The 26,811-nt window shown below is 47.3% G+C and overlaps 1 protein-coding gene across 3 annotated transcripts in view; it reads right to left on the bottom strand.

Moving 5' to 3' along the window:
• Window positions 1-26,811, bottom strand: part of LOC147150676 (protein phosphatase 3 catalytic subunit alpha) — a 54,644-nt gene that overhangs the window by 4,822 nt on the left and 23,011 nt on the right. Inside the window, exons 3-13 of one of the 3 annotated variants that reach the window (XR_015089802.1) lie at window positions 21,917-22,041; window positions 21,319-21,430; window positions 21,007-21,152; window positions 19,872-20,011; window positions 17,394-17,471; window positions 15,778-15,872; window positions 9,481-9,606; window positions 9,322-9,393; window positions 7,955-8,039; window positions 6,824-6,921; window positions 3,066-6,567 (exon numbers count right to left, since the gene is read on the bottom strand). Coding sequence is in view for 2 of the 3 variants with exons in the window: in XM_086053157.1 (XP_085909283.1) it covers window positions 3,066-3,095; window positions 6,824-6,921; window positions 7,955-8,039; window positions 9,322-9,393; window positions 9,481-9,606; window positions 15,778-15,872; window positions 17,394-17,471; window positions 19,872-20,011; window positions 21,007-21,152; window positions 21,319-21,430; window positions 21,917-22,041 (1,107 nt within the window). In the remaining variant the exon portion in view is untranslated. The remainder of the gene's footprint in view (window positions 1-3,065; window positions 6,568-6,823; window positions 6,922-7,954; window positions 8,040-9,321; window positions 9,394-9,480; window positions 9,607-15,777; window positions 15,873-17,393; window positions 17,472-19,871; window positions 20,012-21,006; window positions 21,153-21,318; window positions 21,431-21,916; window positions 22,042-26,811) is intronic. The other 2 variants (XM_086053157.1, XM_086053166.1) reach the window with 2 other exon arrangements.

Here is a 26,811-nt window from a genome sequence, read left to right as displayed (position 1 = left end):
AAGTGAATTTGCAGCTCCTGGCATTTTGTGTCTTTGCAGCGTTTCTCTTTTACATTTGCTTTACGGGTTTGCGCGTTTTTGCTTTTGCATCACTTCTGTGTTTGCAGTCTTTGCCCTCCTCAGGCACCGCAGGCAGAACCTCGGAATGTTCTGAACTCCTGTTTCTATGCCAGTGTCAAGTCATACTCGGAGATGAGACTGGATTACAATTGACCAGTTTGCCCATTGGAAGTTGTTTGAACGGGGGAAAAAAAAACCAACAAAACTGATTGAAATGGTGAAAGAGGACAGACCAGAGGATTTTGAAATCCCTCTCTGAGCGCCACGTCGGGCCCGTCTGGCGTCAGGGTGAACGGGATGCTTTGTGAGGTGAGGCGCGGAGGATTCGGGCGCCCGTGGCTGCTCATTTCCCAAAAGGCACCCGAGGACCCTGAAGAGCCCAGACGGAGCCCGACACACAGGCACAGGCTGGGAAAGAGAAGGACAGAAGGGAAGGAGGGGGGGATGGTCGGAGACCAAGACGAGGGGCAAAGGAAAGAAAGGAGTCGCCAGTGGCGCCCACTGACACATTCACGTCCACAAACCGGACCCACGGTGAGACTTGAGCTGACGGACAAAAGACACTACAGAGGAAATCGGGCTGCTAAACACTTGGCTCGTCTGCTTGGAGCGTGCAGCAATTTGGGGCGTCGGAGGTAAGAGATTACAAATGACGTGAAATCTTTGGAGGCGGATTTGCCCAATGATGTGGGGGGGGGGGGGGGGGGGTTTGGACGGGGGCTGTTCATATTTTGTGACGAATCATCAAGGCCGGACATCCCGGTGGTGCGTCACTACGGAAAGCCGCCTGAGCATGTGTTGACGTCTGTGTGCGACTAGCACGACCGGTGAAGCACTGGATGTGAACGCGTCCAATTTTATGTCACGAGCAGTACTAGTAAGACAGTTTTGCCGCAACGTTGTCGCTAGCGTTATCAAAGTTGTCCTACTTGTGTGTTGGCGATTCATCGAAAAATCGGTTCAACCCTTATTAATTAGACCGCTACTTGGGAGTAATGAGACAAAACTGCGCACTAGTGGAGCACGAGAGGTTAACAAGTCGAATTTCAAAATGTCAACCGGTAAATAAATAGGAACTATTTTAACGCCGGCGAGATCAGGGGTCTGAGAACAGCCCATTTTTTTTTAATTTTTACACATGAACAAAATATAACATAAGACCAAGATAATGATATTGAAACATTTGACCCCCTAGCACCCCCGCCAAATAATTGGCTGATTATTCTCTGTTGTAAAGTTAAACAAATACTTTTGTACAAAATATTGTGAAACAGTCCAATTTACTGCCTGTAATTCATCGTTATTATATTCAGTGCATGTTTTAAAAATAATGTATCGGTTATAGGAAGTTTATTCCGCCAAACATCGGAATCTGCCTAAAAAAACAAAAAACCCCACATTGGTCGGACTTTAGTCACTCCGACACTTTAGGCTCTGAAAGTCATTCCATAACGGTCAAGTTGTCAAATGTCCACCCCTAAAAGTGCAACACGAGAGAAGCAAAACTACTGGTGAGCATCTTGGTGCTACATATGAAGAATGTGGACCAGATGCTCAAACGGCTTTGGGTCTAGGTGGCATGTTGGCGCGTCGTGTTGCTGCATGGCACAGGCCAGACAGCGGTTATTAGCACACGACACAGCAGAGGAACCGCAGAGAAGAGGAGGCCGGGAGGCCGGGAGGCCGGGAGGCCGGGAGGCCGGGAGGCCGGGAGCCCGGGAGCCCGGGAGGCCGGGAGCCCGGGAGCCCGGGAGCCCGGGAGGCCGGGAGCCCGGGAGCCCGGGAGCCCGGGAGGCCGGGAGGCCGGGAGGCCGGGAGGGGCTCCACCGGGCCAGCCAGCAAGTAACCGCGTAAATAGCAGCTTGGCAAAACTACTATTTAGCACACACTTGACCTTGTTCTTGCCCAAGTGGCCAAGCAGGGAGCCAAGATGAAAAGTGGCTTGGAGCGCTTAGCCCATCTCCTCGCTCAGATGTCAAGGATATGGAATGGACGCTCAAACGGCTTTTCATAAGAGGGGGACCAGTTGGAAAGTTCAAAGCAACAACAAGGCACAACCGCTTGGGCGGTTTCAAAGGGGAAGTCGCATCGAGTGATGAGGCATCCGATCGCGATGCTGATTGTTCTTTTCTTTGGCGGGCCGGTCGAAACCTTGTCCACTGAAAGCCACGCACAGAAACAATGAAGGGAGGAGGCCACTTTGCTTTGTGTTTAGGAAATTTGTTGTTCTTGGGGTTTTTTGTTTGTTTGTTTTTTGAGGAAAATTGCCCATGAAATCAGGCATCTTAGACCACAACAATCATAACAAATCCCGGAGGGACGTACGGTATACATCAGCGCTATATCCTAATGCTCCTCGGGTCTAATGGCCATTTAGGATTTAAGAATGCAATCTTCTTATTTGATACGTTATACGGCGTATAAAATAAGGTATCCTGGCAGACATTTTGGGCTGAAGGTTCGCTTCAAATTATTTAATGAGAAAAAGTGTTTTTATAAACTAAATGAAGACATTTTGAAGTGTAATTTAAGGCACCTTCCTTTAAACATGGACAGCGCATTACAAAGTCATCCGGGTCGTCCCGCGCAACACTAAGCCTAACCCTTCCGACTGCAAACTCCAGCAGCAAAAAAAGCATTTTTGGAGTTAATTATAAAAAAATAAATAAATAAAAAAAAGGTTGTACCTTTTCCTCCTTCTTATCCTTGCTTAATTTTAAAATTGGATTTTGCGTCAGGCCAGTGGCCCCCCCCCCCCACCCCCCCCCCCCCCCCGTGGCTCTCGGACACCCGGCTTGGCGCCAATCAAAGGGATTTTGCCGAAAGGTGCGCTCTGAAGTGTTTCCCCTTTCAAACCCGCGTGGCCACGGGGCTTCCTACGTCCGCGCGACGCCGCACGTGGTTCCAGCCCAGACGCCCCACACACGCTACTCAAGCACCAGCGAGACGGATGGAAAATCCCGCACGGCCCCCCGTGCAGGGCAGCACAAGAGCTCGTTATTTACCTTCGTCAGCCTCAATAGCTTCAATAGTAGCTGAAGAGAAGAAGAGGGGGGTTGCAAAACCAATGAGAGAGGTGAGCAAAGAGGAAGTCATTTTTGTCAAAGAGCACAGCCAATGCCGACATCACGCATTATCTCCACATTTCTCGACACGTTAGCAAAGAGAAGCGAGAGAGAGAAAGAGAGAGAGAGAGAGAGAGAGAGAGAGAGGGAGCGAGGGAGGGAGGCAGGGAGGGATATGAAGTGCCGTACGGGCCAAAAATAATCTCTCACAATCACCTAAAATGCTCTCACGCACCCACAAAAACTGTCAGACACACCCAAAAAAAACACACAATCGCCCCAAAAACTTCACTCACCCAAAAACCTCACTCACAAAGAACTCTTCCAACGCAACAACAAAAAAACCACCCAACCACCCCCCCAAATCTTGTCACACAAAGCAAAAAAACCCTCACCAAAAATCCTTCATTCACTCTCATACAGACACACACCCAAAAAAAATCTCAATAAAAAAAACAACAACAAAAAAACACCCAACAATCTCAAACACACCCAAAAGTGTTCTTATTCACGCAAAAATGTTTGGTGAGTGTGAGAGTTAGCATTTTCTTGTGATGTTATTTTTGGCCCATGATGGCGGGATGCGCCTTGGCATTGGGAGGACGTGTGGAAAAGGGGAAGGTGACATGTTAGGGCTGGCCCGGTCCTGCCCACTGTCCTCTCACCAAGCACAGATGAACGTGAGTGCATGTCTTCACACGCGAAGCATCAGAGCGCAAAGGGGGGGGGGGGGGGCGCATCTTTTGATGAAGTCGCATCAAAAGTGCCAGAGCCTCCGCCGTCACTTACCGTCGCTCTCGCCACCAAGCGGGCGAGTCGCTTTCGCCGCCACACAGAGCACACAAATGGCCGCCGGGGGACAAACACAGACCGAAGAATGACTTTGATGACGACGACGACGACGGCGGCGACAACCATGTCGAGCGGCACGCCGGCCGGCGTCCGGTCATGTGATCGTAACCGACGGGAATCCGGGACTTGGCTCCGCCTCAAATAGGATTTCTCTTCAGCTTGCGCTTTTTGCATTTTGACACCACAAATCAGTGTTGCCAGGCCAGGCCAGGCCAGGCCAGTTTTTCCAGGCTTCTTCGCTAGCAGGGCTTCTCAAAGTTCCTCGCAAAACATTCCGTTTGCTTAACTGCGTACCCCGCCTATACTTTTTCCTCTTGGAAAAACAAACAAACAAACAAACATTATAGTTGAAATGTGTGTTCAATGTTGCCCACTCGGCATCCGTTGCAGCCCGATCATCCTGGAAGGGGGATTCCCCCATCTACGGTCCCTTCTCGAGGTTTCTCACTTTTCCCCAAATGGGTTTTTGGGGGCTTTTCTTTGCCCTCCTGGGGGTTAAGATCAGGAGATGTCGCGTACATGATCTGGTGCAGATGTGAAGACTTTCCTGTGATTAAAGGCCAAATAAATACATTTCACAAGCTGCGTCGTACAGATGCCCTGCAGGCCATGGGAAGGCAAAAAATTCAGTTCATTCATTTTGATTTCTTGAGCATATTTCAACTACGAGTTAGGGGTTCAAATCGCAACTCAGTCCTGTAACCTATTTTTTTTTAGACGTTATTTTTTGGTTGCTGTTGAATCAATGCAATGTGCTTCATATGCTGTTAGCTTATAAATGCGACGAGGCTACATGTCAAATATTTGTATTTGCTGAAAACTCACTCATGCCACTTTCAATCCTCTTACCCAAGTGGGGAGTTTCACTAAATTAAAACAACATTAAAAAAATGCCTGAGATGGGCCAAGACACCTTTTGCGGAGTACGCAATATCAGCTTTAGAATTGAAAACACAAATGCAAATGTATCCATGGAATCTTTTTCAAGAACACAAGGCCTATTTTTTCTGAGAATATACTCCCAGAATAAAAGGCATACCATAATATTACAAGAACAGAGATTTTTTGGGGGGATTGATTCGATTTTTCTTATCGTAACATTAGAACACTTTTTTTCTCCTGAAAATTGCCTCGTTTTGTTTTTCTTTCAACGTCTATGGCCTTTATCGGTAGACATGGTTATATTCAGAGCGGCCCGGTGGGATGCCCGTTTTTGGGGCGGGGGCTGACACATTTGAAAAAAGGGCTGGACTAAGCAAGGCCGGACGTGGATTCACGTCCGGCCCACTAATCGGCACTATGTGCGTGGACGTGGCCGCGAGGTGGCCAAATTTCATCTCCGCTCACTCGGTGAAAGGCTTTTTTTTTTTATTGGGCCTCTTTCTACTCCCGTGTAGCCGGCGCGACCGACAACTGCCGCATTGCATCACGTGACCGACGCATTGTGCTGTTGGCGACAGGTCTGCGACACATTCTCAAAACAACGTTGTGTCCGTGAGTAGAAAGTCAAACTGCGCGCAGCACTGCAGCAGTGACACATTTGCGGACGTCTTCATTGAAGTTTAGAACAACCTCGCTCTAATTCACCTCTCTCTCTCTCTCTCTTTCTTCTACGCTCTGGAAACACGCCGTAGCAAAACCGCTGTGTAATGGTTTGCTGGTATGTTTTTATTTTGAAGGCCGGGATTAGGAATAGAGAGAAAGTGTGGAAAATAAATAAGTAACTAGCTGACTTCTTCGACTTCTTGCCCTCTGATGGACCCAAATAATTATACGATACGACAAAACCAACCCCAGGGCTCGCAATGGAAGTGAGCACACGCAGTCGGGTAAGTACTAGTGGTGCGTTTGAAGCAGGTTTGAAGCGTGTTCGCAGCGGGCTCGAATGGGAAATGAGTCAGCTAATGATCTTCAAATAATCCTCTGCCGTTAGCATCTCTCCCTGTGGCGGCGTCATGCCCTTTTTTTTGGGGGGGGGGGCGTCATGGGGCCGGGGGTGATCATTTTTATGAATGAGGGTGGGGGGTCGAGGCCAAGAAAGGGTCAAGAAAGGGTCAAGTGGTTATATTCCATTGCCGTTTCGATCATGAAAAAAAATCCTTTGAAACAAAAAGGTTTGAGAAGCCCTGTTTTCGACAAGATTTTCGAGATACTGCAAAAACCCCCAAAAGTTGCTGTGACTTCCTTGGCGAATGTCTTCACTTTTCAGCCACGGAGATCCTATGAGAGCGGAGCCAAGCGGGCCGGATTCCTGCTTGGATTTGTGGATAAAAAGGCAGTCACCTCCCCTTTCATTCACAACCGCTTGTCCATTGCCAACCATCCACTCACAACAGACATCTACAAACTAGTACGTTTGTTCACTGCTGAGATCCAAACTAATAGTCTGCCTTTCTTTCTTTTTTTTTTTTTCTTCTTCTTCTCAAATAAGAGCATGCCTTTTTTCTGGTGGCGAATTGCTGGAGCTGTTTGGAATTCAACATGAGAGGGTGAGCGGGACATCGAAATTGCTCTCACAAAATGAGGAGGGTAGGAAGGTGGGGCGGGGGAGTAAGCGGAATACTTGCACAACCAAATATACCTGCCGTTTCTAGGGAGAGAGAAAAGAGAAAGAAGAGATAGGTGATATTTGAAAGCCAACCAGTAGAACACACACTGTTTGCTCCTTGGGAGACTTTGACATCTTAGCAAAATGACATCTCCGTAGACACGGTCGGGGTGGGGCGTTAATCCGGCTCTTTCCGCAGGGTGTCGGGCGGCGGGCGGGCGTGCGTGCGTGCGTGCGTGCGTGCGTGGGAGCTGTTTGCGTGCGAGGGTGCCCTCCGCTGGCGCACGTGCGGGCTTACCGTTCTGCAGCTTCTCTTTGCCGCCGGACAGCACGCCGCTGGGGAGCATGCCCGTCGGGGTGAGTCCCTTCAGCGTCAACACGCTCTCACTCTCCTCTCTCATGGACAAACACACAAACGGTATGGCGCTTAGCAGTCAAAAACGAGCAAAATGACTTTGTTTGGGTGGCATGAGTGAGCATCCAGCAATGTCGACAAAAAACCCGCGCCTCGCGACCAACTACGCCTGGACAATTACGGCTAGGGATGGGAGTGGCAAAAGGCAGCGGCTCTCCCCCGTCATTTGATTCCTACCAATTGTTGAAAGCGTATGGCCGTCCTTTTCCTTCATCAATTTGACTCAAAAAAGGGAACCGGGCCCGGACTTTAAATGATTGGGGCTCAGTTGCTGGCGAGGCTGCTTCAAAGCTCATCCAAGACATATCTCGGCGGCAGGTACATAAAAAGCATATTTGACCTGAATTTGTCAGACACACAAATACCTGTGAGGTATGTAACACATTCATGGGGGCATATTTGCACATATTATTGGACTAATGCACTTTGGTACTCTATAGTAGGACTGAAGGAGTTTGAAAAATGATCGATTGATTTTTTTTTTTACCCTTAATATCGCAAGTGCGATTTAATATGCAATTATTTTGGTCCAAGTCCTCTTCCCATGTATTTTATTTGAACACAAACCGGCAATATATAATGCCTCTGTATTACAATAAACAACATTTGATTGATTATAAATAAATGTTTGGGTCTTGTAGACTACGCAAGGCAAACGGGCCATCGATTAATCTGAAAAAATATTCATCGACTTGAATTCGAGTTAACTTACTCAACACTTTTAAGCTTTTAAGCGTTCGCGATCACCAAATTTGACCAAACAAACGTGGTACCAACATAAAGCGATAAATCCGATTACCGTACGTCAAGAGTGCCAACGCGTCGGCGGCTTCATCGCGTCAACTTCGCTTGAAAGCACCGAACTTATCTCGACACTCAATAAATCAAATCTACATAGCTCTGAAAAATAAAGCGCACTGACCAACTGAAATGAAGCTTTTCTTTTTGTGTTTGTTCTTTTGCCACCAAACCAACGATGCGCATCCTGTTTGCCACAGGAAGGAGTGTTGTTACCTGAGCACGGAGAATACCCGGGCCATCTTCCCAATGGCGCGGATCTTGTTGCGGATGACTTCCTTGCGTGCAGAAGCCGTGGCACCTGCGGGGCCAAACGTCGCAAACCATCAGCCGCCGCCGCGCACTTCCAACTCGCCGAGTGATGTAACGGCTTTTTAAATGCAGCCACACTTCACAGCAACGCCGCATACAGTGCATGCCACCGGTGTTACGTCATCAATCGCAATCCCCGACACGGCCGGAAAGTACCTGTTCTAAATGCAGCGCTAGCTTGACCTACAAGTGTGACCTGACCCCAACCTACCAACTTGCCTCTGCAGCTCTGATGTAACAATCGAAAGCGAGGAAACGGGAGAGAAAGAAAGGAAGACGTGTGCGCGGCTGCCTGCTTTTTTTCCGCAACAGAGACTCTCCACGCTTCGCTTTTCCAGCCACAGGTACGTGCCCGCAACGAGCAGGAGCCGCCGTCGGCCGCAGACGCTCGCTCGCATTCAGACCAACCCGCTCCAGCTCCTGCTGTCACTCACGAGGCCACGCCCCTCAAGGGCTGTACGTACAGTATTAACAGCGCTTATTTCGCTACATTGTCTTTTTCTCGTAGAGTGCTATTTTGTTAAATGAAAAAGCCAATAACAAAAGTGGAGGCTGGGAAGGCCGGATGGTATTTGGCTTCCTTTCAATGAGGGCAATTTGCCAATCGGTTGCATTGCGAGTCAGAGTTAGTAGCGTCCTAACGTCCTAAGGTGCACATTTGACGTTTTCCCTGACGCCGAGGCACAATGACGGCAGGTTAGTGTTGGAGGGCAAGCACCTGGCAAAACCTGCTGCACACACTGGCACGGCTCGTGTTTGTACCTTTTTTGGGGGGATATATTAGCTGTCCTTCTCATGAAACACCCCCAGAAGAGGAGACAAGAAAAAGGGGATAGAGAGGTCAGTGGATGGCTGCGGCATGAAAGAGGCGGCCAAGAGCAAGAGCAAGAGCAAGAGCAAGAGCAAGGAAGCACAGAGAGCACGACAACGCAGAAAGAAAAGCCATCGATGCCTTGAGAACACAAAAACTCTGGAAAACACAGAAGAGAAATTAGATGAAGTAAAAAAACAAGGACGTCACAGCATGAGAGTGAGGACATGATTATGTGAGAGAAACGGGGGCGGGAGAAACTCATCAAAAGAGGTTGTCAGATGAAGTATAGCGCATGATTGACAGAGGCTTTCAGGACGAGAGCAACGTGTAAAAACACATACGAATGAACTAAGTGTGAGTGAAAAGATAGAGGAAAGGGAAAAGAGAATCTTATCCTTGAGCACCTGCGGGGTGCGGGGGGGCGGGGGTTAGGGGCCACGTTTCAACACTCGCTTACCGTCCAGCTCCTCGTCGGTCGTCAGCTCGTCGTTGGAGCAGATGCTCAAGACGTTCACCAGCATCTCCGTCACTGCGCACAGGGAGCAGGAAATTCTTCAAATCTCACCCAGCTGGCTGGAAAGAAGCCAAATACGAAGAATACGAAAAGATGGCCGACCCTTCTCGCCGACGAAGGGCAGCGACCAGGTGAAGACGTCCATGAAGTTGGGCAGCCAGTAGGGGTGAGGCGAGCAGTTGAACTGACGGATGTTCATCACGTTGTTCTCGTACTTCAGCACGGCCGCTGCACAAAAACCAACCGTGAGCCCCGTTGCCCTTTCCACGGCTTGCGTCATCAAACCATTATTTCACGTGTTGAAATGAGGCTTTCTTTATTTTTTTTTGTGGGGGTGGGGGGGGGGGGTCATTTCAGTCCCAAACAGCCCCAATGATAATCCAGCACGCGACCTCAGCCATGATTAAGGGAGCACGGAGGGTGCTAACTGCTAAGGAGCCGATGAGAGTTGCCAAATGCTGCCAGGCGGGCAGTCCAGATCGCAGATCGGGTGACACCGCCGCCGGTGCGCGCCAGGGGACTTTCCCGTCGGCTCGGCGGCGCTGGGAATAGCAGGTCATCAGAGCCGGCCTGCCAGGAGGCTATCGCCTCGCTAGCGACACAAAAGCGGGTCAAGACGCATCCCGCTAGGTTGAGCTTTGCCTCATTCCGTGTGCGACTACGTACGTGCGTGTCAAATCAATGAACATCACTTAGTGGTCCCTTGCCAAAAACCGTCGACCCCCACCTGCTACCGTCGATCGCAGTTTATCATTCACACTCACCGATTTTCAAGCCATCGTTTTTAACAATTTGACCCTAGCAAAACAATGTTTACAGTAATGACTAATCTAAGGCATTCCTTTTTTTCGAGCAGTAATCTAATTACAGTTACTTTGTCAAGTCGCAGTTGCTGATTGTTGAGCAGTTAACAATGAAGACAGTACAGATAGTATTCACTATCCAGTGGTGCTACCATTAACCGCCTCTTAAGTGCAGCAGTGAGACATATTTTTCCAACCGCGGCAAACAACTGTACATTCATGAACACATAGGAAAGGGGAGCTACGGAGTTTACAGCTCAAAGTCGAGCATTTGGGGACTTCACAATTAGCCTTCCTGTCTGCGAGCGTGACGTCATGTATGCGCCGTGTCACCTTTGCGCCACGTGAAAAATACCGATGGAGGAAGCGGAGAGACTCACGTTTGTTTTCGAGCAGGAAACGCAGTCACTATTTTGAGCTCGTGCCAGCTAAAGAAAATATTAAGCTACGGTGCACATTCTGTGCTGTTGGCAAAGCATCATCTCGCTTCAAAAACACTACCACTTTGTCCCCCCCAAAAAAAAAAAATCCAAAAATATACGCATCGCACCACATTCGAGCTTCAAGTGAAAGACCCACGGGTGTGCGTAAATGTCATGACTATATTTATTAACAATGCACATTATGAATGTTAATCTTGCCATGGCAATGGTAACCATGAAATATGTGCTTTAAAAACATATGTTAAGTGAAGAAGGATCTTTTTTTTAATGTATAAAAACAAGCAGCTGGTTGTGTTATGTGAAATCCATAAATACTTTTTCCCCCCCAAATAAAAAGAATGATGCTCAGTAAAAAAACGTCTGTCTTTATTTTCTGTCGAACTAAAACAGAAACTTTATTCTTGAACATCACTGTTAAAAATGCACTTCCACTTAAGTATTGGCAAAACCGGTTGTTAATTTTACATTAAGCAGGGTTGTTGGCATCTGTTGGATGTAACTAATAAACTAACTTGTCATCTAACTTAGTTGCTTTGAAAATCAAGTAGTCAGTAACTCAACCAAGTGACCTTTACAGTCAAGTCAAGTCATTGCGTGACTTTTTCAAGCGAACTGTGGCAACAGTTGAAGCATTTGAGAGGAGCGAAAGCATAAAAAAAAAGTTTGCCCTTTGACGGCCTCTCTATATCGCCAATTTGGTCTGGAATGCACGCTCCACGATTGGTGATGGTGATTCCCTGCAAAACGGATGCCAACCTTCTCGTCAAAGATGAAAATGGCTGCGTGTTGAATACGACAAAAGCAGACAAATGCTTGCTAACTTTGCTCCGCGCCTTACACATGACGGCGCATAAAAGCGAGCGCGCGCGTGGGTAGCCGTTGCACAAACATTGCATCGAGCGGTAACATCATCAAGGCGGCGCTTGATTGAACGCAGCCACAGACGCTGGTAAGGAGGCAGACGTTAAGGTCAGCGCTCCCTCAAGGCAGATTCCCTTTAAAGGAACAGGAAGCCCCCCGACAACCTGCGCCGTACAAAACAAACACGTCCCGATGTTTATTTTGGATGTTGTAAAAACAAATGTCAGTTGTCGGTAGGAGGGCCCGTGCTGCTAAATTTAACGCCGCATTTCAGCCACTAGGTGTCTCCGCTGAACCGGCGGGGGGGTGGGGGGGCGCTGAGCGGGGTAGCCGATGCCGGGACCGCTGCCACGGCAACACCGAGAGGCTACGCCTGCTCATTCATTATTTATTTGGGAGTGCCTGCAGCCTGTTTCCCAGGTAACGGCCGCTGTTAACGCTGCTGCTGTGAGAGCCGCGGAGATTCCCAACACCCTGGAATGACTCGAGGCGCGTCGCATGCGTCCCGGAGGCCTCTTGGATCAGGTTGCACGGCTTCACTTTCGCTGTGTTAAAAGTGGGCGCTCCAAGGGAGCGGTTTCAAACTCGCTGGGCTCCTAACCGACCAAGTCAACTGGGAACCTATAGCGGTTATTGATCAGGCGAAACGAGAACGGACACCTCCTGATACTGTCACCTAGTTGCATCTATCGAGGAAAATTTCATAAATGATATTACATGGCTGTTGTCAGTGTGTTTTTGTACCTCCAATAGTGAATCGCAACTGTTGGTGACTCCTCAAGTGTCTGCTTAACAATAGCGAAAAGTGCAGATGTGAAGCTGAGCAAGGAAAGACGCCAAATAGACGACAAAAAAAGATCTTTTTTGCAAGAGTGAATTTACAAGAGTGTCTTACTGTTTTCTTTTGTTTAATACTAGTAAAATACAGTTAAATATTCATCCATAGCATGTCAATTAACAGTTAAATCAGTCAGTTAACAAGAACGGGAGATAACTGCAATTCAACACCTTAATACGATGTAAATTTCTGATGTTGGTACATGTTGGATGTAGTAACGTGCTGTATTTAAAAAAAAAAAAGTAAAAAAAAGTAAAATCATCTTCAAGAGGAAGTCAACCCAAATATATATATTTTTTTCACAAATATGTTCTATGCAAATCCACTAGTTGAAAGAAGGCATTCTGGTAAATATTGCGTTTGTGGCACAGGAGTCAATCCACCTGTTTTTAGCCATCGCTGGGGGCGGCCATTTTGTCACTCTGCTCAGGGCTCAGGTAACGACCAATCACGGACGACCTGTTTTCTGGAGCCGAGCCGTGATTGGTCGTTACCTGAGCCCTGAGCAGAGTGATAAAACGCCCGCCCCCTGAGATGGCCCAAAACGGGTGCATCTTGCTGCTTAACTTATAGTCCACAAATGCAACATTCATATGGTGGAAGGTAGTTTAATGGTCAACGTCGCTGTCTGTCGTTGCCGTGTACCTTTCCAGCTGGACGTGCCGACCGTCTGCCCAACGCCACAGGGGGCAAGCGTCGGTCACAGCTGGCCAACGTCAGATTGGTCGACAGTATCTGGGTCCTTTACCTTTACCATACCTTCATTTGTTATGGAAAAAAGCTCAAAACCACACCAGTGCTGTAGGCACGACAAATACCAACGGGGTACTGAGAAAGATTTCGATCCGGTCGCTGTCCCCTGTGCAACATTGTTCTTCGTGCTAGTGTGAGGCGGCGGGAAAAAAAACCCCGGCAGAAAGGCGGCTGCAGGAAAGAGAAGGGAAGCCTGCAAATGGCCAGAGTGATAACAGATGGGCAGGCATCTGTAGCAGGGAATTCTCCACCGTCAGGCGATGGGTGGCTGCCTGGAATGAATCCCGCTGCGAGCGTACCTGCCGCCATGGCAAATGATAAGTGGGCAGGAAGGGCTCACTTTGACCTAACTTCAGCTCCATCAATCCGATCCGGCCTCCAAAAACAAGAGAGGAAGAAGAAACGTATCCGCTTATGTAAGCTCTGGCAAACCGAGTCCAAAGCCTGCGATAGCCATCCGAGGGGCCGTGTTTTTTTATGTTTTCATTTGATTATTATTATTATCATTATCATCATCATCATCATCATCATCATCATCACTATTGGCGCCGGAAACCTTTGTGATATTTTGCTTTTATTACATCCAAGCAGCAAAACCATTAAGGGTTGTTGGCTTTCGGGTGCACTCAATAACCATGTAGCAGAAAGCATCCCATTAATTTGAAACCACAAGCAATATTGCCAACTCCCCCACCCCCCAACACACACTCACACGCGCTCACACACCAATGCCTCCACTCCGCCCCCGCCATTGCAGTCACTTCAGAACCCAAAGAGTGCAAACCACAATCGAAGCACCGAACGACAGGACATTAACAACCTCAATTTTAATATTGCTCCCATCCAATCGTGTTATGTTATGTTGTGTTCTTTCTTCATCTGCTCGCATTTCTCCATCCGCCCAGTGTATCGTTTGCTACATTAGCAACCGTTAATTGAACCGATCGGATTTCAAACTTGCTTCACAGGGCCAACTAGCTGGCCCACAATCACGTCAGCAGTTTTACGTCCCCTGATTGGTTGGTCGGACCAAAACTGTTCCACTAGCAAAACGCACTTGTAGCAATCTGCACATAGGAGAACATTTAAGAAATCAGTAACTGCAGTGAGTATCATACGTTTTATTGAAAATTGTTGTTTTTGTCACATTATTAGATAAATATTGACCGCGGCGGAAGTGGCTGTTGGACTGAGGGCCAACTACTGTAACTGCGTGCGCGTTAGCATAATGACGCAACATGTTCTCCCCTGCCGCCTGCTCCTTATTGACAAGCGATGCGCCACCACCTCTCGTGTCAAGTCTCATTGGTTCACGAGGCCGCCTCCCGCCGCCGGATTGATGGGACCTACCGATGCCGCCGCCGCCCCCCTTTCCAGATTTATGTGCACACTTGATTGCCCATCAATCACTGGCTGCGCTCGCTGGGCTGGGCGAGATGCTCAGAGCAGGCGATTCATTACCGAGGCTTGCTTTGTTCAACCGGTGGACCCCATCCACATAACTGATTAGCGGGGCATCGACAGCACCCACCGACCTGATCAAGCTTGGGGTCTGTCATCAAATCATTTGCAATAAATGATGTATCTTTTTTTTCTTTTTTTCTCTCGAAAGTACAGTACCAGTCAAAAGTGTGGAAACTGCCTCTAATTCTGTGTTTTTCCATGATTTAAAAACATCTTGAATTGTAGATTAATTCTCAGCGGACGGCCATTTTGTCACTTTCTGTCGACTGGAGATGACATCACAACTACTCCGGGCTCAGGTAACGACCAATCACGGCTGACCTGTTTTCTGAAGCTGAGCCACGATTGGTCGTTAGCAGAGGCCTGAGCAACCGTGATGTCATTTTCAGTCGAGAGAAGAGACAAAATGCCCCCCCCCCGAGATGGCTAAAAACAGTTGGATTTTGCTGCTTAACTCATATCCCACAAACGCAATAATAACCGGAATGCCGTGTTTCGACTGGTGGGGCTGCGTAGAACATATTATTGTAAAGACCATTTTGGGGTTGACTTCCATGGACATTACGAAGAAATATTGATGGAATTATTTGGGAAACACAATAATGTGAATCAAAACAGACTACTTTTTTATACATTTGATTCTTCAAAGCGGGCAGGGGCGGAGCCATGGGTCGGCCTGGGTCCACCCAGATTGACAGACTGCCCGCCCGATGAGATTCATGAAAAACTATCTACTTTCACATGTTGAGTAAATTATGAAATGATTTGTGTTTTTATTTTATTTATTGAATATTAAGAATGGCATAATTGTGGTTGTCGAAGGAAGATCTGAACTTCATAGGATTCGGTTTGTCATTTTATTTGAATATACGATGTGTCGGGACAGGAGGATTGCGCGAAGCGAGAGAAATATTCAGGCCCTCCAAGATTTTTCCAGGCCCACCCATTGGCCACGTTCTGGCTCCGCCCCTGCTTCGAACAAACTGGCTTTGAAAACTAATTAAAACTAAGTGAACTCATGTAAAAAAACGAAACAAAAAAACAAAAACAAATAAAAGCTAACCATTAATGAAAAATCCAAAGCTAGATATGGGGCCAATAAAACAAAGAGCAGAATGACCACATAAATATGACACCCTAACACAAATGAAATCATATGTTTAGTATTATTCCAGGAATAAATCCCTGCAAAAAGGGTGTTGTGCTGCTTCCAACGCGTTCTAAAACATGATCTTACCTTTGTTGTTGTACACATCAAGGTAGTTGGGTGCAGAGAAGATGGTGATAAGGGACGGGAAGCCAGTGGTCTGACTCTTTCGGTACATGCGATATCTGGGGAAGAAAGAGAAGTCGTGAGGACCAGTTGACTTGCAATCAGACTGGCTTCCCCTTCGGGATATGATTAGTGCGGTCTCCTCTCCTGTTTTTACGGGAACGGTGGCGTGTTTGTCTTGTAAGGTGACGCAGAGGCAAGGGGGGGACCTGATGTCAGCCCGGGGGATTCAATCCCTGTCCTCACTCCCTGTCACGTCATCACCGGCAAACACGAGCGTGGCTCACTTGCAACTTGCAAGGAGTCTGTGCTGACTAGGCTTACAGGCTGCATTATTGTTTTCTTCAGCTGCAGATGATTTATGCACTGTATCACACCCTTGCAGCAACTTTTTTTTTTTTTTTTTTTTGGGGGGGGTGCAGCGCTTTGAAAGCAAATGCGTCTGAATAGCGGGCGTGCGGGCGTCCCCTGGGGAGGCAGCCCCATATGTGGAAGTGTCCCACGGGACCACGCTATGCACATGAAATGATAAACAAGGGCGCCCGGGGAACGCAGACCATTTCGAAAAAAGAATGAGTAAGTCAACAGCTTCAATCTTGGATCGTGAAAGCTACAAGGGGGGTAGAACCGCTTTTGGATCCAGCAAATACAGGCTGTTAAATCAGATCTCAACAGTGGCGGGCCAAGCATTTGGTACTTGGGCGTTTCCATGCTGTCATTGTTGTGGGCCAGCCAGCCAGCCAGCCTGGCAAGGATGAATTTGAAATCTGACTGGTTTAAAGGGCCAGTCAACCCCTCAAAAAATCTTTGCAATAATATAGGTTCTATGCGCCTTCACTAGTCCAAACATAGGATTCTGATTAATATTGTGTTTGTGGAATATAAGTTAAGCAGCAAAATGCACCCGTTTTAACCCAGCTCAGTGGGCGGCCATTTTGCCACTTTCTGTCGACTGGAAATGACATCACAACTGCTCAGGTAACGACCAATCACAGCTCAGCTGTTTTCCGAAGCTGAGCTACGACTGTTCGCTGAGCAACTGTGATGTCATTTACAGTTGACAGCAAGTGGCAAAATGGCCGCCCCCTGACATGGACAAAAACGGGTGGATTTTACACGGAACATATTGCTGTCGGGAAAATTTGGGGCTCGACTTGCCCTTCAAGAAACTGTCCCATTGCTATTATTGTTGATGTTATATGGGCTCGCACGAAGGATTCAGAAGGTCCTAGGTGGATTCCATTGGCATGGCAACACAAAGAAGCTGAAATCTGACTGGCCCCAAAAAAAAGATCTAACATCCACGTTCAGGACGAACGTTTGGAATCCTGGGTGACATGAATTGAATGAAGTGTCACCAGGGAAAATAAATGAATCCTCCCACCACCGTGAACTTGCTCCACCACAGTAATCATACGCTTGGCTGTGATAATATGCCGCGCCGCTTGACTTCAACACAGTCTACACGAGGCGCTCTCGACGTAGCGGCCTTCCTCGACACGCCGGCTTCATTTTGTGTTTGTCAAACGCCACCGAGCAAAGCTGCCGTCACATGATGAGGGAAGACGACCACAACTCACCCGGCATCCTGCGCTTCATGGGCCCGGATGATAGATAATAAATTATTGTGATGTAGGAAGTCGCAAACGGCAGGGTAGCTGCAGCAGAAAAGGGAAAAAAAAACAGTCACATCACAGGAAATACAAAACACTGGAGAGTAAAAGTATAAAGGCTACAATAGGTTGCCATCTTGTACCGTACAACCGGAGGGGACACTTTCAAAAAGTGGGTTTTATTTTAAATAGAAGCGTAAATGTCAAGTGTGAAAGTGTGACACATGAGTCACCGTTTGGTGAAGTGAGGGAGAAAAAACATTGGCTGGCAAGCCTGGCAGTGTTCGAGTGTGTTTTATGCTCACTAGAGTCGGAGGGGAAAGAGCAAAAACCTTCATTTAACTCCTCAACCGCCAACTCCATCTGCAGTATTTTTCCACGTAAGGAGTGGAATATTGATCTCATAATAGATCAGCAAAAAAGTGCTGAGACCGGTTAAAGCTAGCCACGGTGTGAATTACACATTGTTAGCGTTCATTCGTCACTACTTTGCACTTAAGACACTTCAGTAAAAGAAGTAAAAGAAAAAAAACAGAAAAAAGTACTGATTTCTGAGCACCTTTACTTCAGTAATAGTAAAAAATAAAATAAAATAAAGGAAAAAATATCAAAACAGAAATGACACCTTCACCACAGAAGAATAAAAAAGGTATTGTTCATTCATGAATCAAGCAAACTGTGCCCAAATGACTAATCCACCGAACAGTTGCACTTTGAAAATGGACTAAAAAGGACCCATAAAAGCTTCTAGCACAATTTCGGCGCGTCCCTAAATGTAGCGTAGCGTTGCCATCGTTGAGCATAACCGCTTTGGTGACGTCACGTGTAAGGTCTCTCCGCAAGATTGGCCAGCCGGCTGCAGAAGAAAATGCATACTTGGCCAGCGGAGGCATTTGCGACTGCTTGTGCTGGCTCGCCGCAGGCCCGCCGCAGCCGAGCCAAGGAAGCATCACTCAGGCCGTAATGAACGGCGGCGACTGCTGAACGCATTAGCAGGGAGGGCTGCGCCTGGTGGCCACGTGCCAGCTCATTACATTCTGCGCCGGCCCCAGCCCGCCGGCCTGCTCCTTGCGTTTGCTCCGTTTGCTCACTTACGTACTCAAGTCTATCCGAGCTAATGTGGGCTACATCAATCCTGTCTAGCGACTCGCGAGCGTCACACTCGGCTCTGCGACTTTACTGGATCAACAATATGAGGACGCAAGGAATGACAATTTAGCAAGAAGAAGGCTATTTATGAGCTGCGAGGGAGTGATGGATGATGTGGTTTTTTCTTCCATTTGGCGTCTATTACCTTGATGTAGGCTCGGATACTTGGTCCGGGTATGATAAGGTAAAGCTTGATACAGCTTTGCATTACATGTGAGCTAGGGATGCACGATAACGGTTGTTTTTCCTACAGATACGGATACAATCCTGCTTCTCCAAACCGATCTTTTTTTTTTTTTAATACTACACCGTACACATACATATACGTACAGTATTTATACACCGTATTTTCCCGACTAAGCCGCTAGCTACGTTTTTCCTAGGTTTTGAACCATGCCATGCGGCTTGTATAAAGGTCCCTCCCTAATGTTACCATTAACCCACGAAGGCCTAAAGCGCCTGGCTCAACGGCTCCCCAAAACCGTCGGTCGTCTTTGGAATTGCCCTTGAAAACCTGAAGTTTTCCCAGAAATTCAACACCTAATAAATAATTAATCTCTCAGCCACTGTAGCAGACAGAAACACAATTCCAAAAGAATTTGAGACCTTAGACATGTGGCTTTCGCACAGACTCGAGTTTATTCAACTTTACTGTTTCAATCGAAGAGGTAAAAATAAAATGTCAGTGCTAGAGAAGCGCTACGTTTAATTGAAAAGAAACGAGTGGTAATGACCATCCTCTTTTCTGTTACAAAGACGTCGATATTGTCATTATTTACAAACATATATCTTGACCATATATCACAGTTCGACTGGTTCGACTGGTTCTACTGGTTCAAAGTCCACAATCGCGTTGTCTATATCACTGCCGTTATTCATTTCAGAGCTCCCGCGATCGACGGCGTCCGCCATTACCGCTCGAAAAAATTCCGGATATCCTCCGACGACTCACGACACCGTCACATGTCTATTATGATGCATTTCATTGGTTAAGAGAGCGAGAATTGATACAGACGTATACGCTCTCCCGGCTTTAAGGGTAGAAAGACGCAACAGCGCTCCCGGCTTTAGTGGTAGAAAGGCGGTTATGCGCTCCCGTCCTTAATGGGTTAAGCAAGTGGACTCTCCGTCGATGAAAAAAATGAAGGTTTGATTGGACATTTTGGTGAATACAATTTTAAAGGCAACAGGATTTGACAAGACTAGTTCAGGTCGCCAAGGCAACAAGGTGTCTCACCGGCCATCTTCCATTTGTGTCGTTTGACACCGGAAAAACAACCAGCTAGCAACACCGACCTGTAGAAGTAGGAGCAGCCTCGGACTGTGTTGTGTGTGAAATGCTCCTGGCTCTTCTCGTTCCCAAAGTCTTCCAGGGGGTCGGACCACAGCAGATCGCACATGGGGCCGTACGCTGGAGGTTCTTTGAATCTGTCTAGCTGCGGACGGAAAGAGCGGATGTCAGCAAATCTGGATTTCCATCTCAGGGGGGCGGCCATTTTGCCTAGTCAACCGAAAATGACATCACAGTGCCCAAGGGCTCGGCTTGCCAACGTCACATGACCAAACCCGGGAAAAAGGTGAGCCGCGACGGTCGTTACCTGAGCCCCGTCATGCAGGTGGTAAAAGGCAAAATGGCGGTAAAAGGCAAAATGGCCACCCCTGAGGCTTGGATGAAAACAGGTGGATTTTTCTGTGAAGGTCATACTTCACAAGCGCAATACTAATCAGAATACTGTGTTTTTCGACGAGTGGGAGCACATTGATGGTATTGTTGGAAAGAAACATTTTGACTTGGCTTCCCCTGTAAATCTGCAGTCCGCAATAATACTTGGCTTTTTTACTTGGAAAGCAATTTCTTTTGAAGCCAGTGAGAGCAGCAGCAAACGTGTCGCATCAGGCCAAAAGACACGCTGAGGTGTCCGGTCTTGTCCACCGATACTCCAGATCTAAGGTCACCATGGAAACGACTGAAACACTCCTCCTAATTCCAAGCGTGTGAATTATGGACATGATTACATAAGATATAATTGCGACATACTGTTGCTTTTAGTTGTTTCAGTCCCGATTCAAGGCACAGGGTGTAGCTTTGAGCTACGGAGAGGTCGTTTGCAAAGAAAAGATTGCAGATTACTGCATGGGGCCCATGACGGACACTTGAATATGGCAGAATCCATGACGCATGCGCTCCGATTAGACACCCACGATCCATTTGGAACGACTGAATTAGACTGAGCATGGCATCCAGGTCTTCAAGCTGTTTTAATTAGTGCAAAGATTCATTGTGCCCGAGCGACATTTGAGAGCGGTCTTGCCAGAGATGCTTTCCCTAAAGTATGTTTACCACCAAGGTCCACCCACTATTAAAACACACGCACAGGCAAGAAAAAAAAAAAAAAGGGAAAAAGGGAAAAGTCTCAAATCGGCCACATACTTTCCTGATGTCGTCAAGATTCGTGATTTCTGGAGAAAGTCCTCCGTGTACACAGAGGAACTGCTGGTTCATAAGTGCAGCCAGGGGAAGGCAGTCGAAGGCGTCCATGCACGCGTCATACACCCTCTCTGAATACTTAATTCTACCTGCAATAGAGACGGGGCCCGGGGGGGGGGCGGGGGGGGGGGGGGGGATGGGGGGGGCGGTGTTGCGGGGGCGCGTTCGGGGTGGAACACACAACAGGTCAAACAAGCCCTCAGCGAAACGGGACAACCATCAGTGTCACACTTAAGATGAAAAAGGGCAACTTACATTCCTGCTTAAATGTGAAATACTCTGTTAAATGTCTACATTCGTGGTTCCCACGCAGCAAAAAAAGAGTTTTGGGGTAGAGGATCTTTAAGGCCCACAAGTACAGCACACACTGTGGGCAAACAACAACAACAGGCAGTTAAAACACAAAGCGTTATGCTCTGCATGTATTTTATTGGTCAAATCCTAATATGGAAGCAGGACTCCTATTGAATACATGCATTCTAACCCCGTCAATTTTGAAAAATACACTGTGACACTTTCTATTCAGGCTACAATTCCGGAGAGGGGGGAGCCCAGACGCGTGCAGCTACTATTTATTCATTTCACACTATCAGAATCACCGAACTACATTTACAACCTTCACATATATATATATATATATATATTGTCCAGTAAGATTTTTGTCCAGTAAGATTTTTACCTCCAAGTGTTGCTATACCAATCTAATCGGTTAATGCACGTCCTGTCTTCGTATACTATTGCCGGTTTCTCTAATTGCGATGTAATCGTGGCGTTATTTCAAGGTAGATGAAGTCAGTTTCTGAGGGCCCTGGTATCAAATGCACCGCACAGAAACCCCCGCAACACCACTCACTTCAATACTGAAATACCCTCTGTCAACGTAGTCGCCCAGGAAAAGGTAGCGTGTGGATGCTGGTGAGCCTCCCACTTCGAAGAGCTTCATCAGGTCAAAGAACTGCCCGTGGATGTCGCCGCACACTGAAAGTTTTTCACACACACACACACACACACACACACGAGGCAGACGGCACATGAAAGCCAGCACAACACAGGGAGAACATTTGCTTATTTCCATATTTCCAATCGTAAGTGCCACAGTGTGCCAGGGGAGAATAATGGATGCATTGTTTCGCATTTTGGGACAACAGTTAACTGGTGGCTTCATACTTCAACATTTCATGCCGTTTAAAACCAATGTACAGTGGGGCCTTGGAATGGATGAAGACAAAGACTTTGATGAATATTCATGTCAAATGTTAGGCTTCTGTATTATAGATCTTCTGGTACAGCCGTACAATAATGTGAAGTCATTTGCGAGTCCTCTGTGAAGAAAGAGCTAAAAATAAGTGAAGGACACGGTTGTAAGAGTTTGGGAATTTCCATTATAGTTACTTTTCTTCGTTTGGGCTTCACTTTTTACATTCGGATAGTTTGAATTCGTTTCCCTTTTCCATTTTTTTGTTTTTAAATGCCTAGTTTGAGTGGAGCTTTTATGACTTTCGGTATTGGTTTTAGTTTTTTCCACCTTTTTTCGCAGTTCTCTTTTTATGAAACATTTTATCATCAATTTACATTATACTTCAAACGAACGCAACTCCAAAACATGTGCGCGAGAGTTGCAGTACACAAAGTACACCTCTGGCATTGCTCAAATATATCATTTCTCATTTGATTCAGTCTACATGGTGTCAAATATGTTCTATGATCAATATCAAATGGAATCCGTAGGTTTAGCGGACCCGAATTTTGTTTGCGCTGTACCCGATATGTTCCATTTCTCCTCTGTATAACGACATCATCACCAAGACCAGCCTCCCATCCATCTCGTTTTGTTTGTGTGCCCGCTGTAGTCTGGTAAATTGTTGAGTATAGTTTTAGAAAGAAAATGCTCAATGCTCTTCTACCATCTGCGTCTATCGGCCTACTGGAGACCTTGAAGCCATTCAACAGCTTCGCCAGATTTAATCCGAGCACACCGGGTCATGCCAAACACACTGAAAGTCCATTGGCGGCAAGCGCAGGAAAACATGTCAGCGCCTTCACAGACAGATACTCGCTTGGAGAAATCCATCCCCATGCTGCTGGGGGAGCAACCAAGCGCCCCCCCCCCCCCCACACACACACACACTTGAATTCCCTAGAATCCTTCATCTAGTGTGATTAATCCCAGTGGGCTCCCCTTCGGATTATCCGATGCGGCAATTTCACCTGGCGACAAACACGTCCGAACGCCTCCTGAGTGGAGATTTGGGAAAAGCAAATCCTTCAACGCGGATGAGTTTCCTGTAAACTTTGTGACCTCACACTCCACTCCTCCCCGGAGAGGAGGTGGAGGGGCTGTCTGTCAAAGGCAGTCCTGTGATTTGCGCCAGCTGCCTTCGCTCATGACGAGCGCCTTCAGATTCAAGATCCGCCGGTCGATTGGGTGCAATCGCTACATTATTGACTTTGACGTTTCACCTGAATGAAACCAAAGAGTATATCCTGTCCGTCCCGTGGACAATCGCTGCCCTTTCTGTTGTGCAAGAGCAATTAGTAGCCTCAAAATTGGATTTCCGCGTCCAAAGTCTCTTTAACCCGCAGACAAAAGCGTTGGAGCAAAAGGCTAATGAAGCAGCTAACGACGGGCCGAGTACAGCCAAACGCGCATTGTAGCAGCTTTACGACGCGCATCTCCAAATAAAAGAAAAAGGCAACCAATTAGAGCGCACTGGAAGACAGCGCTGAAGAGCAATTAAGTCCTCTTACGAGTCTCACGAGACGGCGAAGGGAATCAACTCTCCTGGAGTGTATCGTAAACCTCCTTGTTACTATTTGTCTTTCATTATAGCCACACTGTGACACAGTTTGAACGGGCACTCTAGGAAAACACACACACAAAAAACAAAAAACAAACACAGAACAAAACCGAAGCCTCGGGAGCCTATTTGTGTTGTCAGATGTGTAAAAATGTCCTCACTCCCTTCTGCAGTCAAGCCAGCACTACGACAATGGAGTCGCGCCCGACTATTTTAGATGGCTTGTTAAAGTTCCCGATGGTGCAAAAAATGGCTTCGGTATACTCAAAAGCAGTTGAGTGCATCTTGCTACTTTGACTGGCTGGCGGCTTGACTGTCGCCACGGCGTCAGCAGAAAGTGTCCTTTCTGCCTTTGCAACTAGCAGCGCAAATCTTTCATGGGAATTAATGACACAAAATCGGAGTCAGAGACGGCTTCGTGCGTCTCAACATATTTTGGACGCGGATTTCCAAAATGTCTTTCGATTTTTTTTCCCAGCACCTCAGCTTTGGAGATATGTTCATTTTTTGCTCTTACGTTTGGCCATGCGTTGTAACTTACAGCTGTGATGTTTCAGACAAAAATTCCACCTGTTGCTGAACCCTTCGTTCAGAAATATGACTAAATATATGAGGACAGTGTTTCCCCTATTATGATATTATTATCATCATGAAAACCTGATGTGCTGGAGAAAAAAACAACACAAATAATTCATGTGGCAAAGCTTACTTGCATCTCTGATTTTTGAAAAGTTTTGTCAACAATCGGTGACCAGTGTAATCCTCCCCCCTCCTCCATGTGCAGTGAATGCTACGGAGATTGTCCACAATATGGCGGTGTGAGAATAATGACCGAGCTCCACACAATGTAGCACAACAATGCGGGGAAGCAATAAAGAGCGCTTGTGTTCAGACAAACCACACGAATTTACAGGCAATTCATCTTGGTTCCTGTTGTGAAGGATGCTTATTGCTATGGAAACGCCGGAGTAATTGAGTCTTATGTCATTGAGAAAGAGAAGTAATCCAAGGGCAGAGGATGGAATAGTGGCACACTCTTCTGCTTTATCCTGGCCGAGAGTCAATCTGTCCGTCGCTGGGCTTCAGTCCACCTACGGACGTGCGCCGCCCCCTCCTTGTCGCTGCAAACGCGAGGCGAGAAGCGAGCCCACATAAGAAGAACAGGTGGGAGTAAATTAACCGCAGCGAGAAACAATTCGTTCTGACCACAGCCTGCTCGCTGCGCTAAAAGCGAGTTCCCCGACAAGCGGCACATCAGCAGGCTGCAGCTACTGTGAGTGGGCGGGAAGGCGGGCGGGCTTGGGCATTACACAACGTAGCTTCAGAACCTACACAGGCCACTCCAAGGCCGGCCGGGCTCATTGAGCGCCGGGAGGCTGGGCCATATCGGGCTCCGACCGAGGCGCGATGACAACACCACCAACAACAACAACAACAACAACAACAACAACAACAACAACAGGGTCTTTTGTCGTGCCCCCCCAATATATTGCAAGGCCTGCATTTAAGAGAGCAAAGGTGTATGGTAAATGCGGTAAATGGTGAGTAACACATGCCAGGCTCATCCACAAAAGGCAAAAAAGAAGAAAAAGAAAGAGAAAATCCATTAAAAAAAAATGTAAAGACGATTTTTAACGTGACCCTTGGCGCCTGTTCTCTCGTGTTGTGTATAATCATGCCAAATCCCAATGATGACAAGAAGTCATGATGCTTCGAAATCATTAAAAACAAAAGACAAAAAAATCCAGCTATCCTCTCTGCAGAACTGTCAATCAAATATCTCGACAACGACTTGCAATAAAGGATGCTACTCATCTCGCGTCTTTCTTCTACCTCCACATAACCACATGTTTTAGCCGCGAAAATATAAGCCTCCGATGGCTGGAATATACCTGGCTGCGACAACGAGGCACTCTAATGCGGCCACACCAGCCCAAAGCCTCAGTCGACACGCCGGCTGGCACTGCGGGCTTTGGGAAAAAGAAAGAAAGAAAACAAACGTTCCCCTTACCCTCCCGCCCTCTCTGTTTGACGTGCGCACACTCAGGACTGACACGAGGTGCACTTAGACACGCACTCATGGCTGACAACGAGGCGCTCGAAAGCAGCCACACCAGAGAACAATCAGTGAATAAAATAAATGTTCGAAAATCCGTGAGCAGCAGGCCATTACTGTAAAAGCACGTTGCCTGGCGATGCGGCTCGAGAAGCTTTACTGACAGGCCCCTACTGTGTGTGCGCGCGTGTGTGTGTGACTTGTACTCTAATTGTCATAGCACCCCGCTCCCCCCCCCGTCTCCCACCACTTAAAAAAAACAAAAAAAAAAAACACCAGCCATCTGGCATGACCAGGAAGTAAGTGTGTGAGTGCGACAAGCACAAGAGGAGCGAGCGCGGCGACTTGTTGTGCTTGGTTGAGTCCACACAAAATATTTGCATACTAATTCAACAAATACAAATACTTGATCGCAACTACTAAAAAGGACTCCACCCCGCCGCCAACTTATCACATTTTGTCCCATCTCATTGCCCCAACTCGGATCTTACATAAGAGACGCTGTCACTTGTTTTTTGCCTCCTCTGAGCTCTGCGGCGGCGCCCAGCAGCGGGAACCCAGCCGCTCGCAATAGAGTGAGGTACGAGATCTGGAGGGGCGGGGGCTAAATAATGCGAACGAATGATGGCTTGTTGCCATAGATCCCGTGTGGGATTTGAAAAGCATCAAAGAAGCCTCATCAAAAAGTCTGATGGAGGAAGGAGCACTTGACCAAGAAGAAAGGCAGCATCAGCCTCGGCGAGCCTCCTGCTCGGAGTGACTTGCATGTGGCAAGACGGAAGCGTTCAACATCCCCATTTAGGCAGAAACTGTCTGATTGGGACGGCAGTTGCATTGTCAGAACGTTTGGACACCTTTATTTATTTCTTTTTATTTTAACATATTTCTTTTTTT

This window comes from Filicampus tigris, chromosome 2 (assembly GCF_054856515.1).
Source record: "Filicampus tigris isolate MCC_2025a chromosome 2, RoL_Ftig_1.0, whole genome shotgun sequence".
Lineage (NCBI taxonomy): Eukaryota > Metazoa > Chordata > Actinopteri > Syngnathiformes > Syngnathidae > Filicampus > Filicampus tigris.
This window is presented reverse-complemented; position numbering and strand designations above follow the sequence as displayed.